General features: G+C 43.2%; 1 protein-coding gene across 11 annotated transcripts in view; it reads left to right on the forward strand.

The window, feature by feature from the left end:
* Positions 1-24,653, forward strand: part of PRKCA (protein kinase C alpha) — a 306,310-nt gene that overhangs the window by 274,655 nt on the left and 7,002 nt on the right. For 7 of the 11 annotated variants that reach the window (XM_053298397.1, XM_053298399.1, XM_053298401.1 and 4 more), the window contains 8 exons: positions 168-341; positions 2,412-2,503; positions 4,058-4,120; positions 5,739-5,877; positions 10,989-11,069; positions 12,096-12,203; positions 14,965-15,105; positions 21,641-21,799. In XM_053298397.1, the coding sequence (XP_053154372.1) occupies positions 168-341; positions 2,412-2,503; positions 4,058-4,120; positions 5,739-5,877; positions 10,989-11,069; positions 12,096-12,203; positions 14,965-15,105; positions 21,641-21,799 (957 nt within the window). Of the gene's footprint in view, positions 1-167; positions 342-2,411; positions 2,504-4,057; positions 4,121-5,738; positions 5,878-10,988; positions 11,070-12,095; positions 12,204-14,964; positions 15,106-21,640; positions 21,910-24,653 lie in introns of all 11 variants that reach the window. The other 4 variants (XM_053298403.1, XM_053298404.1, XM_053298405.1 and 1 more) reach the window with 1 other exon arrangement.

Genomic DNA, 24,653 nt, shown 5'->3' on the forward strand with positions numbered 1-24,653 from the left:
CTCTCAATATCATCAATAAAAAAGGTCTTCCAATAGAAATTCAGGGTGATAGTGTAAATTGCATGCTACCTCATATTCTGCCCTAATTTTGTGATAGATAGTGGTCATATGAACAATTTCCTTTCTTCTTTTTGCATGGATTTTCAACCTCATTTGTTTTTGTGTAGGTTATGCTGGCAGAGCGGAAGGGCACAGAAGAACTATATGCAGTCAAAATATTGAAAAAAGATGTGGTGATTCAGGATGATGATGTAGAGTGTACCATGGTTGAAAAAAGAGTTCTAGCCTTGCAGGATAAGCCCCCTTTCCTAACACAGCTTCATTCTTGCTTCCATACTGTGGTATGTGTTCACAAATAATCTCTCTTTATGACTCCCACTACTTTTGAAAGGTTATTACTGCCAAGGTCATATTCTCACATTTTTTCCTTACATTTTCAGTGTTACTGTGACAGAGATTGTGGGTTCTCTGAATGCCTCAATCAGACTGGAGCATAAAAATAATTTCTAAACAGTGTCAGATGAAATGAGGACAGTTTTAAATATATAGAAATAAGTTTGTGAACAGATAATCTTTTTAAAAAAATCAAACAATTCAGCCCAAATGGGGCTCAAAGTATATTTCAGACTGGAGCACTTCAAATTAAAAAGATGATGTTTGAGAAAGCTAATGGTGAATTTACACATCCATATATGCATAACTTGATTACTGTGACATTTAAGTGGTGGCTTGCATGTGAAATGCTATTTGCAGATCAAACATCTCAGACTGCTTTTGTAGTGCTTCACTTCATTTGAAACTCACTATTTTAAATAAATTCAGCTGCAAGCCAGTGAGTCATTGAGTGACCATGCATCCAGCTTTAGTGGGCTCTTCCGTGATCCCCACTGAACAGTTTTTTAAAAGATAATTCTGTACTTCAACTTTCATCTAATTTTGCTTTCTCTCTGCCAGTCCTGTATTATCTCACGGAATAATAATTCACTTAGAATTCTAGATGAATTCAAAGCGTTGGTCTTAACCTTTAAAGCCCACATGGTCTGTGGCTAGGTTACCTTAAGGACCACCTTTTCCCATATGAGCCTACCCCAGGCTGTACAATTGGCTTTGCATTGCTCTCCGTTGACCCAAATTCAACTGGCAAGAATGACTTTCTCTGTAGTGGTGGTGCTGCAGCTCTGGAACTCGACTCCCAGAAATATCCGCTATATTCCTACCATCCCTGCTTTTAAGTGTACAGGCAAGACATATCTGCTCTGCAGGACTTTTAGTTAAAATATTATTATTTTTTGTTTGCTATGCTGCTCATTTTTTATCGTTATTATTTTTTTCTGGTTTTCTGCTGTTTATATATTTCTTGTTGCTTTCATTGTTTTAAAATCTGTTGTTAGTTGCCTTGTGAAGTTTTTAGCCTTATAGTAAGGATATAAATAAAATAAATGCACACATTTTGTCACAGCTTGAGACTTTTCAGAACCATGGTAGGTCTTATACATTGATCTTAATCGTGTTTACTCAGATAAGAGTCTCGTGATTCCATAGAACTTACTGCCTAGTAAGCATACTTAAAGGCTGTTCTCATGAGCAGCCTAGCCCAGGCTAGAGCAGCCTATCTTGGGCTAGGCTGCTCGTGTAGGGCACCAGGATCCACTCAGATCCAAATTCTAAGCCGGGCTTTTAGCCGAGGTTAAGGGTGCAAGTGTGCCCTTAATCCAGCTTCTGGGATTGTGTGCGAGCTTCGGCTGCTTGCAGCCTGAGTGCACACAGAGACGGACTCCTAGAGTGCCTGTCTCATGGGGATATCCCCAATGCACCGTGCTTGTCACGGGTATATGCCAAGTGCGGAGGCCAGGACACCGCATCCTGGCCTCTGGATATTTGCGCTGCTCCAAGCAGCATGGATTGTGTAGGTGCGCAGCAATGCTCCCTGCTGAAGAGGAGGCACACTGTTGTCTGGGTGGAAGGTGAGTTGGACCCTGCCTTCCCGCCCACCCTCTTGTGGGTCATGTTAATACCATTTTAATATTTCTTCCTTAGGCAGCCATTCATATTTTCTGTTTAAATGAAGCTAAGGAAGAGAGTGAGAACTTCAGAATAAGCAAGGTTCTCTTGCTTTCCTTCTTCCTTATGTTACCTCAGAAGCATTAAAATTGGGAAATGGGAGCATTTTTCTTTCTATAAATGCAACTGGTAAAACCCAATGACAAAAAGCAATATGAACTTGTCTACCAAACAGCTCTGGTAGACTTTATTATAGCTATAAATCATTCTTGTCTGATTATTTTTGCGACTGTGTTCTGAATATGTAGCTGTGCTATGAATGTTTTTTCCCTCCAGTATTAACAAAACAATTTCATACTGTCAGTTTCTTCTTCCTGACGTTTTTGTTGGTTTCATATTGTGTGTGCTAGGATCGCCTGTACTTTGTCATGGAGTATGTGAATGGTGGTGACCTCATGTATCATATTCAGCAAGTAGGAAAATTCAAGGAGCCCCAAGCAGTGTGAGTGTCTTTCTGTTGATGTTTTAAATCAAAATAATTTGGTACTTTGTTCTAGGATTACATCCCTCTCTTCCCCACCTCCTTTCCTCTTCCGCTGTGCTTAATTGGCAAAGCTCCGGCTTCAAAAGATCATCAATATTGCATAGACTTAAACTACTCAGAACAATTACATTTTAGATGGCAATCATTTCACTTAGCTTCATGTAATTAATCCATTGAACATTCTGAATAGGACAGTGTTTTTTGAATTACTGTGTGATGTGCCTAAATGAGTTGAATTTTAGTATGAGTCAGAAAAAATTAGATATAGTCTGATATGTCAGTATCTGTTCTTCATTCTGATGCTTATGTCAGAACAATGGTCTAATTATGAATTATTATGTTTCTCTTAAATAAAGCATAACATTCTGGGCTGATATTGATAACTCTCTTCCAAAAGAGGAAAAGCTATTCACCTTTCTTGGATAGGAGGCCCCTGGTGACAAATATGATAGCCCAGAAAGTCAGGGAGAAAAGAAGAGAGCAAGGAAGAGCATCAGAAATCTCAGTGATGACTAGTAGCTTGCTCACTTTCCTTCCCTTTGTTCCTGGAATTCTTCCAGCAATTTTGAAGCCTGTGGGATATGCTCTTTCTTAACTTGAGAGAGATATTCCACCACCTACCTTTCATATTTAATGCCAAAGACTCAGGTCCCACCATGACCATACATTGATATATTGTACCATGATCTGCTGGTGCTGATTCATGGGTTGTGTAGGCCTGCTTATCCTGCCAGCTTCCTAGAGGTAGGTGAGGTCACTGCCTCACATACGTACAAGCTAACAGCAACTCTGTTTGACCAGCATATGAACCTATGAGACTGCCTTATAGTGAGACAGACCATTGGTCCCTCTAGCTCAGCACTGGCTGCACCAGGGATCTCAAACTGAGGACCTCCAGTTGTTGGACTCAACGTCTGTAGAAGGGCTGCAAGAGTTTGAAACCTCTGGTTTACACTGACTAGCAGAACTTCTCCAGGATTTCAGACAGGGGTCTTTTCCAGCTTTACCTGGAGATGCCCAGGAACTGAACCTAGGACCTTCTGCAGGCTAGCACGTGCTCTACACAGAGCTATGGACCCAGCCTCAAAGTGACCAAGCTGGAGTCTGGGTGGGGCTACCTCAGAGGGATGCTGACTGGATGTTGCATAAGAGTGGTAAAACACCTCTCTACACTCCTGGTCTCCCTGTAAGAACTGCTCCTACAAGGAGTGGTCTGCCTTTGGGAGATTCGTGGATGATACATTCTAAGCTTTATCTGCCCCTGTAATATCAGAATATTGCTAAGTCAAGCCACAAAGATCAAGCCATATGACTTGGCAGGTATCACATTTGCATGTGTGATAATCTCTCTCTGAGCTATTTCAGAGTCTCTCTCTCTGAGCCATTTTGGAAGGGCGGTATATCAATCAATCAATCAATCAATCAATCAAATAGATAAATAAGTTTCAGACCTAATTCAGCAGAAGAGAAAGGTGTTCATCATATGACTAATGCAGTGTTTGTTCCTTTTAGGTTCTATGCAGCGGAGATCTCAGTGGGACTTTTCTTTCTCCATAAAAAGGGAATCGTTTATCGGTACGTATTCAGTAATTCATTCTTGTAGTCATTCTTGTTTGTACTGCAGTACCAGTTTTGTTGGCAGTGATGAAAAAGAAATGACTTGTCTCATGTTCCTGGCTTCTGGAATAAAGACAATTGCACATTTATACAATTCATGTAGGAATGACTGGCTGACATCCTGTCTAAGCGCTTGCACAATTGTGCAAAAGTTCCCTTTAAAACAAATTAGATATGTGGTTGTGCAAAATTGAGCAATCTTGCAGTAGTGCAATCCTAGTCTGGAACAGGGGTGTGCATGAACTGTTTGATGCCAAACTGGTTCACCCTGAACTGGGCCAGTTCAGAGGCTCGATCGCAAACTGAACTGGAGACAGTTTGGTCTGCAATTGGACTGAACCAAGCCTGGTTCAGGCAGAACAGGTTCATCACAGAGCAGGGGGTGGGATGAAATAAGTAACTTAAAGGCTTACCAGCCCAGCACAACTGCCAGTGCCACTGCTCCCACCCCTCTGGCATGGCCCAAGCACACATGATCCCTCTTTAGCAAGCCACCCACACAGTGGCAGTGCAGTTCCATCTTCCGTGGATGCTGGAACTGTCCTGCTACCACGCATGCAGCTTGTTAAAGAGGGATTGTGCATGCTTGGACCGCACCAGGGGGGCGAGCGCCAGCGCCACCAGCTTTGCCGGTAAGACCTTTAAACCAAGTCTCTCTCTCACACACACACACACACCCTGACTGCCCCTTAGATAATCCCCCACCCCATTACTTCTAAAGGGGACTCCTCACCACATTCCCCTGCACAAGCATAGCTGCTTGAACCACTGAACCAGTTTGGTTAAATGGACTGGACCAACCAGTTCAGTTCAACCAAACCGGTTCGGCAACGTGGTTTGGTTCGAATTCGATCCAAATTTGAACCAAAACACAATTTTTGGTTCGTGCACACCCCTAGTCTGGAATAGAAGCTCCAAACAGCACAAGTTATGTGCATAAAAAGTTTTAAAGGCTTTTATGGACATCTCCATATCCATAGTCAGGCCCTGTTTAGGAGGCCTAAACAGGGTGTAATACTGTGACTACCACCAAAGGAAGCCCTGCCCAGACATTTTGCAGACTGGATTTCACTGAGCAGGATTTTCCTAACCAATCTGATGGGGGTGCTCTTTGAGAAATAGAGTTTGCTCCAGTGTATGGCTTTATAAAGAAAAAAAACAGAATCTTGAATAGTGCCAGAAGCTAAAGCAGTTTGGTTTGCCCCTCTTCCCTTTAGGCAAATGTCAGCAATTGTGTCAGGTGAAGCTTCCAAACTCTCTCTTTGAGAGCAGGTTCAGGTCTTCACAGTACTTGAGGTTTCAAAATGCCTGGTTAGGCTACCACCTGAGACTTCAGGACCTACAACAAGCACTCCCAGGCTATTAATCTAAATCATTATGGGAATAGGAGCCTTAAGCAGCGGAAACCTTAACAGGGAGAGACATTCCTCCCAGCATAACATCCATCTTGTCTGGATTCAGTTTCAGTCTGTTTATCCTCAGCCCCCAAATTAGTCCAAAACCAAGACTACTGTTTCCAAGTAGTTAGTGCATAAGTATACTAGCAAGAGTATTAAAGTTCGAATTGTTATTGCAGGGATCTGAAATTAGATAATGTAATGTTGGATCATGAGGGACACATTAAGATTGCAGATTTTGGAATGTGTAAAGAGAATATGAGTGACGGAGTAACGACAAGGACCTTCTGTGGCACTCCAGATTATATTGCACCTGAGGTAATTATTATTTGAGATTTTAAGTATTATACATAAATTCTCTCAAAACGATTGTGAAATTCACATTTGAGTAGTGTCCTAGTGCCAATTCCTAGACAGTTCCTAATCTATCATGCCTCCATAGTGATGGGAGTGAAGGAAAGTGATGAATTGGGAGAAACTTACACTCGCTTTAGCCTAGGCATCCCCCAGCACTGCAAACCTGGTTAGGCCAGGCAGAGACCAATGAGGAATAATGAATGGGAAATTGATGAAATAATTGCCCCCCTCACAGTTGCTTTGGTGCACTCCTACCTAACTGTTCTGTCTGATAACAAAACTACTGTACATATTACCTGAAACAGGTAGTAAGTCCTATGTTTGTTTTTTGAATTTTGAGTAGCAGTTATAATGGCAATCAGGATCAAGGGCACATGATGCAACCACCCTACATTGTTTGGCCATGAGCAAGACCATGGCATGCAGGGGGGATTTTAACTCATTCCCCTTCCATTGTTGTCTCAGTGAAAATCACCTCTCTACAGCTGCTCTTTGTTTCAGGATGGATGTGCTGCCATTAGCACTCATTGCCTCTTTGCTTCCAAGAGGCAAACAACTTTGCAAGGGATACTTTTTCAGGACTACAGCACAAGCGGAGAGGGTTAACTTCTCCCTGCATGCTCCCAGTCCTGATGGCTTCCTCCCACCTCACTGCGTGGTGTAGTGGTTAGAGTGCTGGACTAGGACCGGGGAGACCCGAGTTCAAATCCCCATTCAGCACTTGCTGGGTGACTCTGGGCCAGTCACTTCTCCCTCAGCCTAACCTACTTCACAGGATTGTTGTGAGCAGAAACCTAAGTATGTAGTACACCGCGCTGGGCTCCTTGGAGGAAGAGCGGGATATAAAATTAAATAAATAAATAAATCTGAAATGAAACTCTCAAGGCCAAACAATGTAGGGTGGATGCATCGTGTGCCCTCAGACCATGCTGCAGGCTACAAAGCCCCCTAAACAAGGCCAGAACATGCCACACTATTATGTCTTAGATTTGTGTCAAATAGGACTGGTGCATTACTTGCAGGGAAATCAAACCTTGACATGATTAAAATCCTTTCCATACAAATAAATGCTTCTAAAATACTTTATTTCGTGACAGTAGTTCTGTCATCCAGAACTACTAAGGCAATGAGCTAAAATGTCTTTTTCTCTAGTTCTCACCTTTTAAAGGGAAGAACCTTTCCTTTAATAATCTGAAAGGGAATAATTCAGCTTCCCGATTAGTTACATCTTTGAAGTACTGTACACATTTGTTGTATTCTATTCAGTAATCTTTTGCCGTTTGTTTGGTCCTTTGTCCCAGGGTGGATCCTATAAAGAGTGTGGGGGAAGAGTCAAAAAGGAAAAGGGAGGGAAAGGAGAAGGAGAAAATGGAGTTGTTGTTGAATAAACCTTTCATTAATCTACGTAAGATTTCCTTGTGTGTATAAGGGAAGCAGCTATAAAAATAACATTCTCCCAATTAGAGCCCTGAATAGCACCCATCCTTTTAAAAGTGTGAATACAACTTCCAGTCTCATTTTGTGTTGCACGCAAGTTACTGAATTAGCATGGTAGGCTGTTTTCCTCCATTTTATTTAGACTATGGTTATAAGACCTTGTCATAATATAACTGACTAGTAACTTTCAGCCTGTTAAATTAACGGGTGCTAGTAGACCTTTGGGGCCAGCTAACTTTCTCTTCCCCCCCCCCCGTCTCTGGCGGGGTCGAGTTCACCCGCCGCCGCCGCAGAACCCGATGTTGGCCGCCAGACCGCCGCCTCCTCCGACTTTCCCCGGGCTCCGGCTTTCCCCGGGCCCACCGCCTCTTCCCGCCCGGGCCCACCGCCTCCTCCAGCCGGGGCTGGCGCCACCCGGGACCGCTGCCGCTTCGCCCGGCTTTCCCCGCTGCCTCCTAGCTTCGCCTGGCCGTCTGGCGTTGTCGGCGGCCGCTTGTCCTTGGCCGGCCTGCCCGCCCGGCGGCGGCCGCTTCTCCTCGGCCTGCCGCTGCTCCTCCCCCTGGCCAGCGGCAGCAGTGGCTGCTTCTCCTCGGCCCGCGGCTTCACTTCTCCACCCGCCCAACATGGCGGCCGGCACCCACTCCGTGTCTCTCTCGCCGTGTTCTGCGCACGCACGCACCACGCATGCGCAGAACACCCGAAAAAGACACGGACGCAGGTACCCAACCATTTTATTATATAGGACATTATACCTTGTACATAGCAAACTAGAATTTGTGGAAGTTATAAAATGCCTTTTTAGAGCTCCAGAAAAGAACACTCATTTGTTCTATGTCCTGAATTCTTATCCCTGGGCTGCAGTACACAGTCCAGGCCAGGGGCTGCAGCCCAGCAGGGCAGCACACTAGCTGGCAGCAGCAAGAGGCAAGCAGGAGCAGCAATACACACATGCCGTCTTGGGGGGTGAGGGAGTAGATGGGCAGCCTGCAGGTGGGCCACCCACCGACAACAAATTAAAAACAAAAGGATAAAAAGTGCACTGCACTTTTAAAAAAAATCCCTGAGCATTGCCATCTGAGGGGCCTGTTTAGTTTGAGTTAGAACCGTTGAACCAAACCGGTTCAAATTCAAACTGGTTCTAACTCAAACCTATTTACACATCCCTCTTCTATACTAGTATTAAGTTCCTATGAGGGCCTAGTACTACTACCATAGCATAAGAATCTTCCTTCTTTCCTTAAACATGTAGAAGTGACTGACTCCCCTGCTGACCTTAGCGGAAGGGCAGGATCATATGAGAGGTAATGGTCCCTTTGGAATCCTGGTCCCAGGCTGCTTAGGACTTTAAAAGGAACTAGCCGACCCGCACAGAGCATCTGTGCGCTCCTTAGGGCTGGCTTCCCCCCCGCCCCACTGTCTCCTGCCCTCCCTCCCTCTCCTGCCCTCCCTCCTCCTCTTGCCCCACTCTCTCCTGCCCTCCCTCCCTCTCCTGCCCCCCCTCCTCCTCTTGCCCCACTCTCTCCTGCCCTCCCTCCCTCTCCACTCTCTCTTGCCCTCCCCGCACTGAGTTCTTTACCTCTGCCGCCACAGGCCTTACCAGGCGGCAGGCGGCCAAAAAGGGCCCCGCCACCACTGCTCCTCCTCCCGGGCAGCGAACAGGGAAGTTTCGCTGCCTGGTTCCCTCCCGCCCTGGCCTCCCATGGGTGCCTTGCCTCCACGGGTGAGCTGGGCCCACCGCCACTGCCTGGCCTCTGTGACCCACCACCTGGCTTCCGCAGGCGAGCCGGGCCTGCCGCCTGGCCTCCGCGGGCTGGCCAGGCTCGCCACCTGGCAGGCCCACTGCTGGGCCAAGTACCGGCTCCGCGGCCTGCCGCTTGCCTCCGCAGTATACTCCTCCTGCCCCAGTCCGCTTCTCTCCAGCCTTCTGCCCCAGCCCCTCCCCCCAGCCTTCAGGCCTAGTCCCCTCCCCCCAGCCTTCAGCCCCAGTCTGCTCTCCCCCCAAGCCTTCTGCCCCAGCTTGCTCCCTCTTCCATTTTTCCCTCTTTCTCTCTCTCATTCGTGCTTCCCCCCCTCTCCCCGCTTTTTAGCCTGCTTGTGTTTTCCCCACTGGTTGTTGCCGCCTCCTCCTTCCTCCAGTCCCTAGTGTTGGGCGGCCAAGCGTTCAGCTGGCTCCTTCCTGCATGGCCCTCCCTCCCTCTAGCAAGCGTCTTCTGAAGCAGCCAGCGGTTTCTGTGTCTCTGCCCAGCCAGGCTCCTCCGCTTTCTCTCCCCTCAGCTTCTCCCCTTCCTTCTGCCCCAGTCCGTTCAGTTCTCCTCTCCACTTGCCTGCCTTCCTTCCTTTCCTTTCCTCCCCAAGCGGCCACTTCCCTACGCGGCCAAACGCTGCCCAGCCAATCCAGCGCCTCCGCTGCCCAGCCAATCCGCTGGGTTTCCGGCACGCATCCCCACAGAGGCACGTCTACAAGAATTAATATAATAGATGGCTGGCACTTTGAATTGCACCCAGAAATGGACCAGCAACTGGTACCGTTGGTGTCAGAGAGCATGTTAAGTACATGCTGCAAAAAACCTGGCCCCAATCAAAACTTTAGTGGCTGCTTTTTGTAGTAGCTGAAGTTCCTGGACAGTTTTCAAAAGCAGCCTCAAAGATTGCTAAGTAATCCAGTCTTGATGCAACATGTGACTGTAGCCAGATCCACCTTTCCCAGGAATGGGCACAGTGGGCACCAGCTGAAGCTGACCAAAGGCACTCCTGGCCACACAACCTGGGAATCCAAGAGCACTCCCAGGCTGAGAAATAGGTGATCTTGCCTCTTTAAAAGTCAAAAGGAAGTTTCCACTAAGGAAAGACCTGGTCCTCCTGAGATCTACAGGAAGCTCATTCAAGAGTTCCAGAGTAATTCTGGAGTAACTGCTGTTTTAAACAGTCTTGAGGCAGTTAGGAAAGGTGCGGTAAAAAAATACCTCTAAATAAATAAGTTGCTCCAAAAACCTCTCTCACATTGAAGCATGTAGACACTTTTTAATTTGTTCATAAATGATCTCAAAATTGGGGTACGCAGTGAGGTGGTCCACGACTAACCATGAAAGGGATCTTAAGGTTGTGGTGGACAGCTGAATGAAAATGTCGCTCCTGATCAGCCAGAGCTGCTACGCCCATGGAAGCCAGCCCCCGCAGTGTTGCACAAGAATGTAGTTGAGCAGCTGCTTAAAACAACATGTTCGCACTTACATGGTGCTACTTACATACATTCCATTGTGCAAGTGGTGTGCTGCTTTACAAAGTTGTGCAACTACACTCTTGTGCACAACGGCCAGGACTGGCCAGGTGGGAATGCTCAAGTTGCCTTGTGCATCATGTGGGCCACTGCTCCTTAAATGGAGTTGCAGAATCCACGGCTTATCTGGGAGATCAATAATCTCAAAGTCTTGGGATATTCCTATGCCAGCCCAATCATATTCAGAGAATTATGCCATCTGGAGCTGAAACAGTTTATAGTGGAAACTTTGGGATTGCCTCATCCCCTTGAATTAGTCGTTTGCTAGGATATATGTGTTGAATCTTCCTGCAGTAATGTCTTTTCAGGAATGCATTTAAGTCATCATTACAAATATATCTTCCCTTGAATTCCATAGATTATTGCCTATCAGCCCTATGGAAAATCAGTTGACTGGTGGGCCTATGGTGTACTGCTGTATGAGATGCTAGCTGGTCAGGTAAGGATTACTCTGTTTTTATATGTAATCGTTTAATGAGCAACCACTGCTGTGAGGTGCTTGATAAATATGAAATATGCGACCTTAGATAGAGAGGTTTAGCAGAGTTGTTAGATGCTTGGTCATATCAAGGCAGTTCTTCCATGTTCTCTGAAAGTTGCACAATTACAACAGGCGCATGACATGCATAATTAATAGCTCATCAGCCTTAATCACCAATTCCTTTCTGTGTGCACGCCAGCTGATTCTGTTCATTCAGGCATGCAATGAGGAAAGCAAACACAGAGTGGCAGAGTTCAGCTGAAAGTAGCATCCCATTTTTTTTCTTCTTCATTCTGTTTCATTGGTACAAAAATCATTTCAATAGTGATTTAAATACTATAAAGAAATTAAATTACCATTGTTCCTTAAATGAGGTTGTCTTGGCATAAAGGGGTTGTTAACTGGGCAATGAGGCACCCAGATAACCTCTGATATCTGGGGAAAGAGGCGTGTTTTAAAGTGGCTGGCACATTTAGAAGGTGGAGAGCAATTGTCCCTATTCAGCCCAGCATAGTGGTTTACATTTGGTATGTAAATTGTTTTGAGACCTTTGTTGTTGAGAAGTGTTCTATGCATATTTTAAAATAATAATACATGGAAGAGTTGTGCAAGTAATCCTCGTTAGAGATGTCCACAGAATTTGCTGTATTTAAGACCAAGCTTGACAAAACTGCTCTGTGCTGTCTCAATTCCTATGGTAAAAACCAGTCTTGACAAGCTGTTTTGTGGGGGGGGGGGGGGTAAGCAGGAAAGAGGCCTAATTTACAGCACTATTTGTAATGGCCACATCCCATGCCATTGCCAAAGGTCCCCTGACCTTTAGCAGTAGTTTGGTAGGGGTGGGGGTCTCAGGTCCAGAGGCTTCAGGAGGGGGTGAGGAATGTGCCAGTGGTGTTCTAGGTGCTCTCTTTGTCAGGAAGGTTGGAAAATACCAATAATAATAATTTTGAATTTCCTATTACATGTTTTATTTTGTTTTAACAGCCTCCATTTGATGGTGAGGATGAAGATGAGCTCTTCCAGTCAATAATGGAGCATAATGTTTCTTATCCAAAAGCAATGTCCAAAGAAGCTGTGTCCATTTGCAAGGGGGTAAACAAGCAAATTCTAATAATAAAATCTGTTTTCAGAACAGTGGCCAACATGATGCGTAACACAATGCCAGCATTGTCCATCAGCCGGCATTGAATTGTGCATCCTGTTTCCATTGGAAGTAGTGCTGTGGAGCTGTGGACACACAGTTTTAAGCAGTTGCATAATTGCCCACTTGCACAGCACTGCTGGGACTGCCTGTCAGGTGCATAGCAGTGCTGGCTGATGGGCAATGTCAGTGTGTTGCACATCTGTCTGTCTATCTATCTATCTATCTATCTATCTATCTATCTATCTATCTATCTAATAATCTAGGCGGTGTACATGGCATCAAGTCAGCCAGCTTGTTATTGATCATACAAGTTGTGATATGGTATGCTGCTGAGGTGAGAGGTCCAGACATTAAACCCTGAGGCATTCATCACTTTCAGTGATTTCTTGGACTCACTTGATGCAAACTGCCATGAAAGTGTTGTCTTGAGTGGTCTGAGGGAACATGAGAGCTGTCAGTCATGTTTGATCTGTGGTGACTCTTTCACTAATGCAAGATACCACTTGATATGTAATCATGTGCATGGATGCCTGTTTCAGTTAGTGGGTCGTCTCTACCCTGTTGTTATCTCTACCCTGTATAAATATCAATAGATAAATAAATATCTATAGCTATAGTTATCTATCTAACCTCCCTGAGCCATTTTTGGAAGGGCGGTATAGAAATCAAATAAATAATAATATCTATCTATCTATCTATCTATCTATCTATCTATCTATCTATCTATCTATGGGTTTGAATCCTTTTACATATGAATTGTATTTATTATAAAGCTGCATTTGAAGCTTTAGCCTTTGGCTAAAAGACTGTGTATAAATATAGCAAATAAGTAAAAGGAATACAATAAGCACAGCCAGAAAAAACATTAGAACTAAACTGACTACCAATTTGCATCAAGGAGTCCCTTCCAATAAGAGGGTTATTCCTGTTTCAAATATGCAGCATTTCTCTTTTTCCTAAAGGCACACATTTTCCACAAAGCTATTGATCAGGTTAGCATTAAATGTGCAATTGAAGAAGCACAGGTTAGGTGCTGTTAACTGAAAGCATACAGAGTCTTGAATGCTAGGATGTTCCCAGAAGATAAAGGGGAAAACATGTTTTGTAGTTTCACCATAATGAAACTTACTAAGTTTAATTGGTGCAAAAACAAACAAACCCCCAAAACCAGAAGAGTCTCTCTTTGCAGACATACATGACCAGGTCTGAAACAATAAAAGACAATTACAGGTACAGTTCTAATGCACTTGCTTATTGCAGGGCTGTGTCTGATCATATAATAAAGCACAAAAAATTTTTTTAAAGTGTATTCTTTGAAAACAAGCCTATTTTTTTAACATTATATCATGTCTGCTCTAACTGAAGGCCAGGGGCGTATCTAGGATGGGGCAGGCAGGGCACATGCCCCAGGCGCCACTTGAAGGGGGGGCACAATTTTTTAAAAGTAATTTTAAAAAAAATGGCCACCAAAAACAAAATGGCCACCGTGCATGCTCAAATGGCCTCTGTGAGGCCCTAGGCCATGCCAGGCCTCACAGAGACCATTTGAGCATGGCAGGGGCCATTTTGTTTTCAGTAGCCATTTTTTAAATACAAAATTTATTTTTAAAAATGGCCACCACACATGCTCAAGTGGTCCCTGTAAGGCCCTAGAGACCAGTGGGGGGAGGGGGAACCTTTGCAGACCGCCCCACAGCCTTTAGGAAGCCCCCCAAAGAGGCTGCAGGTAAATTTTTTAATTTAATATAATATAAGTTACTGTACACATATTCATTTTGGCACTATGTACAGAGAATCAGGGCTTGTGAATACTGAGCTGAAGCTTATGAGCTAGGATTGTATTCATTTGCTCTTACTTTGTTTCATGTGATAAGTGAGTTAAACGTGATGTCTTAATAATATGGCTATTAATGGTAAGTTTGTCTTTGAATCAGTGTGAAATCCTTAGTAATAAGGCCCATTGGGAGTTTCTTGCTCTCTTTCTCTCATTTTAACTGTTTTTCTGAAATACTAGAATATATTCCAAGCAGTGACACAGTTTACTCTGCCTATCCTTTAATTATTTTCAGAGTATCTGGGAAAAGTCAAATTCTCCATGTATTTTTTAAAACTGATGTAATAGTGATGCTACAATGTATAGTAGAGAATTAGACAGGCACTTCTGTTTAGTTTTCCAAGTATGTTTAGTTTTCCAAGTACACCTCCAAATAGTAATTGGGTATTTCATGAGCCCCAGCAGACTGAAATTTGTAGTTTCCCAGCATTTTTTGGTCTGGCTACGTCCACTGCTAAATAGTTTTTGAAAGATTAAAAGATTAACGAGCTTGACTTGTATTTTTCAGCTGATATTATGGTAAAGTTATATGAAAGATGGATGTCAGATGTTTGGACAGGGGGCGCAATTTCAGTGCTTGCCCTAGGTGCTATTTTCCCTAGATACGCCTCTGCTGAAGGCCAAGAGCTTCAGGGTTGGCTTTGAGCTTAGGAGAGATTCGCATGCAGCTCACTGTCTGCACTGCAGGTAGTGGGGCTCAAGGTGAGGGGACCAACACATGGCATCCTCTGTGTACTGCAGGATGGTGAGGGACGGTGGCTCACCATCCTGTTGATTTGGGCTGGGCCTGAAGTGATGTGTCAATCAAATCATAAGTAATCTGCTGCTCCCATTCTGAAAAACACTTTTCATGCCTTGATATGTTTGATATACAGTTAATGACTAAACACCCTGCAAAACGTCTTGGTTGTGGGCCTGAGGGGGAGAGAGACATCAGGGAGCATGCCTTCTTCAGGAGAATTGACTGGGAAAAACTGGAAAACAGCGAGATCCAGCCTCCATTCAAGCCTAAAGTGGTATGTAAGATGAGCAATACTTTCTTTCCTAAGACAGTGAACTATTTATGGTTTCACAGTTAAACACCCTGGGCCACCTGAAAAAATGTATCTGAGGGTTGCATAGCCCCCAGGGACAAGTTTCAGGGTGATAGAGAGGAAGGAGAAGATCAACCACATCTACCACCACCATCCTCGCAATTGCTGGTTCTGCTGTAGTCAGGGAGCCTTCCACAGCACAGGTGCTTCTTCCCACAGTGCATGTGCAGCCTTAGTTGCAAGGTCAGTCATTGTATTCATCCCTGCAAACATTTTTATACAGTGCAGTCATTTGGGGAGAGAAGCAAGGCAGGTGCCCAAAGAAGGTGCGGATCATCCAAGTCAAACATGTCTGAAATTTTGCAAAATATGAAGGGGAGAAATATATCACTGAAGAGTAGAACTGCCAGCAGAGTTCTCCCAAGCCAGGCTTAGAGAAGGACGTTTGGGGTGTGTAAGTCTGCCTCCAATAAGAGGATGAGCTTTTAAAGCCCCCAAATTCTTAACCACCTTGTACTTAAATCTCAGATGGATAAAAATTCCTGGCCTTCCCACTCATTCCCACTAGCCCTTGCAGTCCCTCAAAGCTCTCCCCCCTCTAAATACTCTCCCCTCCTTTCCTTTACTTACCTGTCAAGTACGCAGTGGCAGTACGCAAGGAGAGGAAAAGATTTATCCCTTCCCTCACTCTTTGTTGCCCTAATGGGCTGGGTAGCACTGTGTCGAGGAGCAGTGCCCAAGGACCATGGGATAGGTAGTTCTCCCAAGGGCTGCAGTCACTCTAAGGAGAACTACCTCTTCCATTGTGCTCCAAGTTTTGCTATGCAGCACATTAGGGCAGTGCGGAGAGGGGCAGTGGTGATGGTGGTGAGGAGATGACAGCTTTCCTCCTCTCCCCTTCCCTCACATGGCATGACTGTTGGCCCCACTTTCACTTGAGGGAGGTAGTGTCTTGGATAGTGGAGGCTTTGGCTCCCCCTGGTACTAAGTTTAATCATCAAACATGTTATCATCAAGCCCATATTTTTTGGGGCATGGAACAGGAATATAGCCACACCAGCCATTGAAGTAGGTGGATGTCCTCAAATCTATCTGTACAGGAGCCACCTATTTTTAGTGTTTACTGAAGTTGATGGAAGAAGTGAAACCCTGTCATACTGAAGTGAATGATGCTCATTTTATTGGTAGCCGAATGGCCTTGCACTACTTGTATTGTTTTCATTGTTCCTTCCCAAAGCATCTATACTCTTATGTCCTTATTGCCTCTTCACTTCCTTGAAGTTTGCTTTGATTTCACCATCCTGGAACAATTGCTTTTTCAATTCTGAGCAGACTTGAAGATAAGGAACAACATCTCAGAGCACAGTGGTGTTGTTGTTCTTGTCTTTATTGAATTCCTACTTCATAGGAATTCAGTAAAGTTTCAGTGAGAGTGACTTGAGTTCCCTATTTATTTTTCAGCAGGATTATTTACACTAAAATACTTTGTGGTTTTACAAGTCATGTGTGTGTGGACAAAAATGCCATTAGCAACACATGGTACTAACAGTAATATTATTTGAAGTTTAAATAGCAGCACTCAACAAGTTTTATTAGAATGTTTCTTATGCTTACTCAAGTGCTGGAAAGCTGGTTTTCAGCTTTGGTGTGAGCAGTTTACAGCTTGAAATTCTAATATATTGCATTCCATGGAAACCATCGTTCTAGCCTCAAGGTATTTGGTACAGAATCAACTGGGGACCCAAAAAGAGCATTCTCCGAAGCATCTATTCTTAACATGTGGGTTGGAATTCTACCAAAACACCAATCAAGATAATTGCCTTTGTGATTGTTACAAAAGTAGTTTGTTTTTTTAAAACACAGTGCAAGGGTAAAAGAATGTATCACTGGAAACACTTTTCCATTTATAGCAAACCAGACATTAAATGGTGCATGCTGGCAGAATGGTGACACACTCGTGACAAATTCCACTATGATTCAGCTGTGATTCATAGCCATGATCATATAATGTTTTGGGTTTTTTAAATAAAGTAATATGGAACTAGTGCCTCTAATAAATAGGTAACCTTTTTGAGCTTTAACAGATTGTAGAAAATACTCATGGTAAATTAATAACAAATGGCAGATCAGCTAGTATGACAGTATTTATTGTATTAAAAATATTTATAACCCACCTTCCTACTTACAAATACACAAACCTACACATGTGTGCGTACACACACCACACACACCATTGACTGTATCATTTAGAGTTTTGCTGTTACTGTCAAGACACAAATTCATTAAAGCCACCTCATAACAACCATTGCCCCAATCCAGCAAAGAAGCATTTATGTGCAGAAGCAAGCTTCCATGCACGTGCCCTTAGCTGGGTGGGAAACTGAATCCAGAAAAGTACTGTGTAAACAATTTCTTCCTCAGTATGACTTAGAGGGACATATGGCCACAGCACCAATCACACGTTCACAATGGCAGGGACAGGTAGGAAAGTAGATTTGTCCTTCACCTGAACAGCTGATCAGCACTATTATTGATTATCTGACCCAGGGGTGCACATGTGCAACTCTGCCTACTGTGCATGTGTGATCAAGGTCTGTGATTGTGGTGAATTTACCAATATTTAATGAGCATGAGATCCTCTGATATTTGGGCCATTTATTTATGTATTCATTCATTCATTCATTCATTCATTCATTCATCATATTTATATATCGCTTGATATGTGTTTCTCTAGGCAGTGTACACAATGTAAAACACAATTATAAACAGAGTAAAACAATTAATTTCATAGAATAAAAACTGTTAAAACAATTTCACGAGATAAAAACAATCAAACAGTTTAAAATTAATTTCCGTTAAAAGCCTGAGAAAACAGGTGTGTGTGTTTTAAAAATATTTTTATTATTTTATTTCTAATATAAACAGCAAAACATACAAAAGAATAGGAGGAAAAAGGAAAAATAAAAAGGGGAAAAGAGAAAGAAAAAAAGTCCTAGTCAAACAAAGCAATTACAATGATTCTCATTACAATCTATATTCCTCAGCCTGAAATATTTCCACCATCTCCCCTTCCGCTTCTCCACTCTGAAAGATAAGTAGCTACAAGTCTAAGAGAACTAACAATAAAAGCAATAACAAAATTAATGCAAAATTGTCTACACCAGGCAATCAACGTCAAATTTCTCTACAGAGAGAAACCAAATCTTGGATGAGAAACCATACCCTGCAATATATTATATTGAATAAATGGTTCCCATGTCTGCAAAAAAATATCTTCAGATTTGTTCTTAATATATGCAGTAATTTTAGCCATTGATGCATAGCCCCAGAGTTTGAGATGCCAGTCGTCTAAAGACAGATGTAGAAATTAATAAATCACTCCATTAGGTACAGTTTATTAAAGGTATGGGATAAGTATAAACAAAGGATACGGCTAGCATTGTCACCTATAGCTTCAATATTGAATATGTATTTCCACGGAGAAGAACATACAAAACAATTTGATAAATGGAGAGCCTATAATTTACAAAGTCTTATGGCAGAAAGATCAAAAATGAAATCCATTCAATGTTTTAAGTCAGGAGTGGGATGAAACTCCTTCCTGGCTATTGTACTCACAGATTAACAGCATAATTCAGGAAGAAGCTCAGAAGCAAGGTGGAAAATTGAGAGATCTGACAGAATTCGAAACTGTAATAACAAATAACTCAGAGCATCTGCTAGGGCTGATATACAAATTGCTATTGAAATATGACTAGAAATCAGAACAGGTGAAAGACTGTATGATATAATGGATGCAGAATTTTCACAGAACAATAGAGATGCAACAGTGGGAATTTCAGTGGAAGGTGAATATAAGATTTATAGCAAATAGTACTTTAAGAGAAAATTGGTACAAGATGGTTTTTCGCTGGTATATTACCCCAGTGGTGATTTCAAAGATGGACAACAAATATCCTGGGGGATGCTGGAAACGTACAGAACAGAAAGGTACCTTTTATCATATGTGGTGGACATGTAAAAATGCTCAAAAATTCAGGTGTGTCTTAAGGGTCTTTTAAAAAGCAATCAGAAATGGAGATGCTCTTATTTTGACAGGGAGCACATTCCAAAGCCTCAAGTCAGTCACAGCAAAGGTCCAGTCCCTAGTCACCACCAGATGAGCTGGTGGCAAGTGTAATTTGACCTACCCAGATCATCTTAATAGGCAGTGTTCATGACAAAGAAGGCATTCTCTTATCCTGAACCCAAGCCATTGAGCCATAGGTAATAACCAGCACTTTATATTTCGCCCAGAAACATATTGGCAGCCAGTGTAGTTCTTTTAAAATCTCTGTTATATTGTCTCTTTGGGTTGTACCAGAGAGCAGTCTGGCTGCTGCAGTCTGTACAATTGTAGTTCCTGGACTGTGTACAAAGGCAGCCCCACATCAAGTGCATTACAGTAGTAAAGCCTGGAGGTTACCAGGATATGTACCATTGTTTTAAGGTCAGAAATGGGCATAGCTGACATATCAGCCAAAGCTAATAAAAAACACTCCTGGCCACTGCCTCAACCTGAGAAACCAGAGTGAGTTTTGGATCCATCCAGCAGTACTCCTAAGCTACGTACTTGTTCTTTTGTGGGGGAGTGTAATCCCATCCAGAACAGGCAGACCGAAACCATCTCTTGGGTCCTGACCTCCACAGTCAGTACCTCTGATTCAACTTCCATTTGTTATCCCTCATCCAGCCCATGTTGTGCACCACAAGAGATTTTATCCACACAAAAAGTCATTGAAGACATCACAGTGAGTGACTTATGGTTCCAAGGTCAAATTCAAGGGAGAGGGGCACATACTAGCCCTCTCACAACCCTAAACAACTCTGCTAGATGGGAATTTGTGCAAGCAGAAAAGAACCACTTCTTTGCTGCCCACACTGCCGCTCCGTGTTGTGATCTGTTGGATTCGTGCCGAGTCTTCCTCCACTTGTGATCTAGTTGTCTACCTCTCTGCTTCAGCTCCCATAAGTTCTTTCAAATACCATGGGGCTAATTTTGAAGAAAGTTGGAGAGGATAAGGAGCGATTAGAATCACTTAGGACTTGGCTGGTCAAAGACCGTAATAGACTGTTGCTATTGCACTTAGAAGCAATTGTGTCTACTGCTCTAGTGAGCTCATTATTCCATGTTTGAACCAGAGCACTGACAGAATCAATAGCAGAGCCAGCTCTAAACCCTTACCCTTCCAAGACTTCTTGGAATCTTTTTGGAACCAATAACCTTCTTAGGCGGACCAACTTCATAGAGCCATCACCCCTGCAGAGGTGGGTTGTTGCAAGTCCTACCTTAACCAGATGTTGTTCCATCCATAACAATAGGGAGATGACAGGAGATAACCCATGGAACAGCACTATGATTAAAGCAAAAGACCAAATTGAGTGTGTGACCAGCATCATGCGTAGGTCCATAGAGCAACTGGGATAGGCCCATAGTTGTCCTGATCTCTATGAACTCCTGATTCATTCCTGACAACCTAGTCCCAAAAGAACATTAAATTCCCCCACCACCAGCAAACTGGGCAATTCCAATGCCAATTCCACAACCAGATCCATCAACTCAGTTAGGGACTTTGTTGGGCAGCCAAGTGATCGGTACAGCAACAGAAGTCCCAGTCTGTCCGTAGTCCCTAGGCTTAGGTACACAATATAGGCCAATTCCCCAGTATAGGCCAATTCCCCAATAAGGATCCTAGTAAGAGATATGATATTCCTGAGCTATTTTGTAAGGGCGGTCTAAAAATCAAACGAACGAACAAACAAACAAATAATATTCTTACAGACCACAGCCATGCCACCTCCCCACCAACATCTTCTCACCTACTCCACCACAGAGTATCCCACTGGGAGAAACTGGGACCAAACTGGACAACTAGCTTCTCCCGACCATGTATCCGTAATGCATACCAGGTTGGCTCCTTCATCCATAATCAAGTCATGGATGGTATCAAACCTATTTTGAGGTTCTGTGGGTAATTGGCACTGCTCTCCAAGGTTAAAGAGCTGGTAGGCCTGCTGGAAGAGGAAACAGCAATTAAATTTTCTGAGTTCCCTTCTGCGTAACAGCCTGCTAAACAACCAGTGCCATATCTACCAGCACCATATCATTTGTATGTTGAGATTTTTCTGGCCATCTTTATACTAATTGAGGCATGGTCCTTGTCATAATTACTTATTTTACTTCAGAAATGAGCATCCAGAAAATTCTACCTGAAAACTATACATCACCCAGATAATCTGAAATGAGACAATATTTATATTTTAATATCAAAATTTAGTATTTTTGTTGTTAACCACTGTGTATTAAAGAATAACCCTTATACACATGAGCAGTCCTTGATTCAGAAAAAGAACTGTGGGACATATCAATTAATTTCAGTTCAATAGGTACACTTTTCTAAACAGTATGATGCTTTGTTGGGAAACTTACTGTACATGGATTCCATTTATTTTCATATTTTCCTTTTTTCTCCCCCAGTGTGGCAAAGGTGCCGAAAACTTTGACAAATTCTTTACCAGAGGACAGCCAGTGTTAACGCCACCTGATCAGCTGGTCATTTCTAACATAGACCAAGCAGATTTTGAAGGGTTCTCCTATGTCAACCCACAATTTATGCATCCGATGTTGCAGATTGCGGTATGAAAGTGACAGACACAAAGGAAACTACACAGTGAAAATCTGTTCTTATCCCTGGAGTTTTTAGACCTTTGCCTTCTTGATTCCATTGGGATCTGAAAATTGTAGGGGTAAGAAGGAAAGAGATTGAGGTTTACAGTGACAAATGTGTGGTCTTAGGAAATCACCACATATCACCCATTGTATTCATCTAGGAATCACTGCTGCTTTTAGGTTACTCTTATGAAGCTAGCCTTTGTCAATGCATTGTTATAACTTCTGTTGTTCCCCCCTTTGTACCCTTGTACTTCAGTCACTGAAATTCTCTCCTTAAAGAGTTAATAACAAGCATAAGAGTACCATGTAGGCTTGGGGAAAATGCGTACTTATATATATATATTTTAAAGAGGATCTGAAATGTTGCATGCACAGCCCTCTGGGACCAGCTTTCTAACTGGTCTTCCTGTTGCCATGTTTTAGGATGACTAAGTAATAATAGGCTTGAAAAGGTAAAATATTTGAGGTGGGGGCAGGGGGAGAAGATGATTGATAGAAACAGCAGAGTCAAAGAAAAATTTCCTTGATATTAAAAACTGAGCAGGTACCTATTGAAACAGATACAGTGAGGGAAATAAGTATTTGATCCCCTGCTGATTTTGTCCGTTTGCCCTCTTGACACAGAAATGACCAGGCTATAATTGGAATGGTAGGTTTATTGTAGCTGTGAGAGACAGAATAACAACAAACAAACCCTCAAAAGCCCAGTGCCCAAAAGTCAGCGATGGATTTGCATTGTAGTGAGGGAAATAAGTATTCGATCCCTTCACAAAAGATGTCTTAGTACTTGGTGGCAAAACCCTTGTTGGCAATCACAGAGGTCAGACGTTTCTTGTAGTTGGCCACCAGGTTTGCACACAACCCAGGAGGGATGTTGTCCCACTCCTCTTTGCAGATCCTCTCCAAGTCAGAAAGGTTTCGAGGCTGATGTTTGGCAACCCGAACCTTCAGCTCCCTCCACAGATTTTCTATGGGATTAAGGTCTGGAGACTGGCTGGGCCACTCCAGGACCTTCATGTGCTTCTTCTTGAGCCACTCCTTTGTTGCCTTGGCTGTGTGTTTTGGGTCATTGTCATGCTGGAATACCCATCCACGACCCATTCTCAATGCCCTGGCTGAGGGAAGGAGGTGCTCACCCAAGATCTGACGGTACATGGTCCCGTCCATCGTCCCTTCGATGCGGTGAAGGTGTCCTGTCCCCTTAGCAGAAAAACACCCCCAAAGCATAATGTGTCCACCTCCATGTTTGACGGTGGGGATGGTGTTCTTGGGCTCATAGGCAGCATTCCTCCTCCTCCACACATGGCAAGTTGAGTTGATGCCAAAGAGCTCGATTTTGGTCTCATCTGACCACAACACTTTCGCCCAGTTCTCCTCTGGATCATTCAGATGTGCATTGGCAAACTGCAGACGGGTCTGTACATGTGCTGCCTTGAGCAGGGGGACCTTGCGGGCACTGCAAGTTTTCAGTCCTTCACGGCGTAGTGTGTTATCAATTGTTTTCTTGGTGACTATGGTTCCAGCTACCCTGAGATCATTGACAAGTTCCCCCCGTGTAGTTCTGGGCTGCTTTGTCACCGTTCTCATGATCATTGCAACTCCACGAGGTGAGATCTTGCATGGAGCCCCAGACCGAGGGAGATTGACAGTTATTTTGTGTTTCTTCCATTTGCGAGTTATCATGCCAACTGTAGTCACCTTCTCACCAAGCTGCTTGGCGATAGTCTTGTAGCCCAGTCCAGCCTTGTGCAGGTCTACAACCTTGTCCCTGACATCCTTCGACAGCTCTTTGGTCTTGGGCATGGTGGTGAGTTTGGAAGCTGAGTGATTGCTTGCTTCTATGGACAGGTGTCTTTTATACAGGTACTGTAACAAGCTGGAATTAGGAGCACTCCCTTACAGGGGGTGTTCCTCATCTCAGCTCATTACCTGCATATAGTGAAAAGACACCTGGGAGCCTGAAATCTTGCTGGTTGATAGGGGATCGAATACTTATTTCCCTCACTACAATGCAAACCCATCGCTGACTTTTGGGCACTGGGCTTTTGAGGGTTTGTTTGTTGTTATTCTGTCTCTCACAGCTACAATAAACCTACCATTCCAATTATAGCCTGGTCATTTCCGTGTCAGAGGGCAAACGGACAAAATCAGCAGGGGATCAAATACTTATTTCCCTCACTGTACATGAACAAATCAGGTCGAGAAGAGCTTTTAACATCTGTTGATCAAAACAGAGGCAAATGTATACACTAAAACTTCAATATGAAATGGAAAAGAGAGAGAGATGTAGGATCAGTGCTAACTAGCTCAAAGGTAAAATGGCATAATAACTGATATGTGTATTAATTTTAATCTCCATGAGATTATATTGTGATCCAGGTGCCATTTTACTCCTTAATTTATGCCACTATTCAAATTTATCATTAAGCCAGTTCTAATACTTTGTTAACAAATATTTCTTACCTTGACTCTGAAACAAATCTGTAAAAGTTTCTCCTTAATTTCCACTTATTTATTATAAACTGCATGATAGGTTAAGAGTATGGAAAGTGTTTGAACAATGTATTACTAAAAGTATGGAGTTCAGAATCACTCCTTGCTTTTCCCAAGATAATTAAGGCTTTTTTTAAAAAAAAACAAATTATAATTGATTAAAGAGCCCTGGAGCCACAGAAAAATAAAGTAAGAATTAAAAAGCAACTGAAGATGATTTCTAAAACAGAAGTTATCCTGGTTGAAGCTGTTGAATACATTTTTGCATATGCATCATGCAATGAATTTTGCATGTTTAATAATAATAAACATTAAGTTAATCTAT

This window comes from Hemicordylus capensis, chromosome 2 (assembly GCF_027244095.1).
Source record: "Hemicordylus capensis ecotype Gifberg chromosome 2, rHemCap1.1.pri, whole genome shotgun sequence".
Classification (NCBI taxonomy): domain Eukaryota; kingdom Metazoa; phylum Chordata; class Lepidosauria; order Squamata; family Cordylidae; genus Hemicordylus; species Hemicordylus capensis.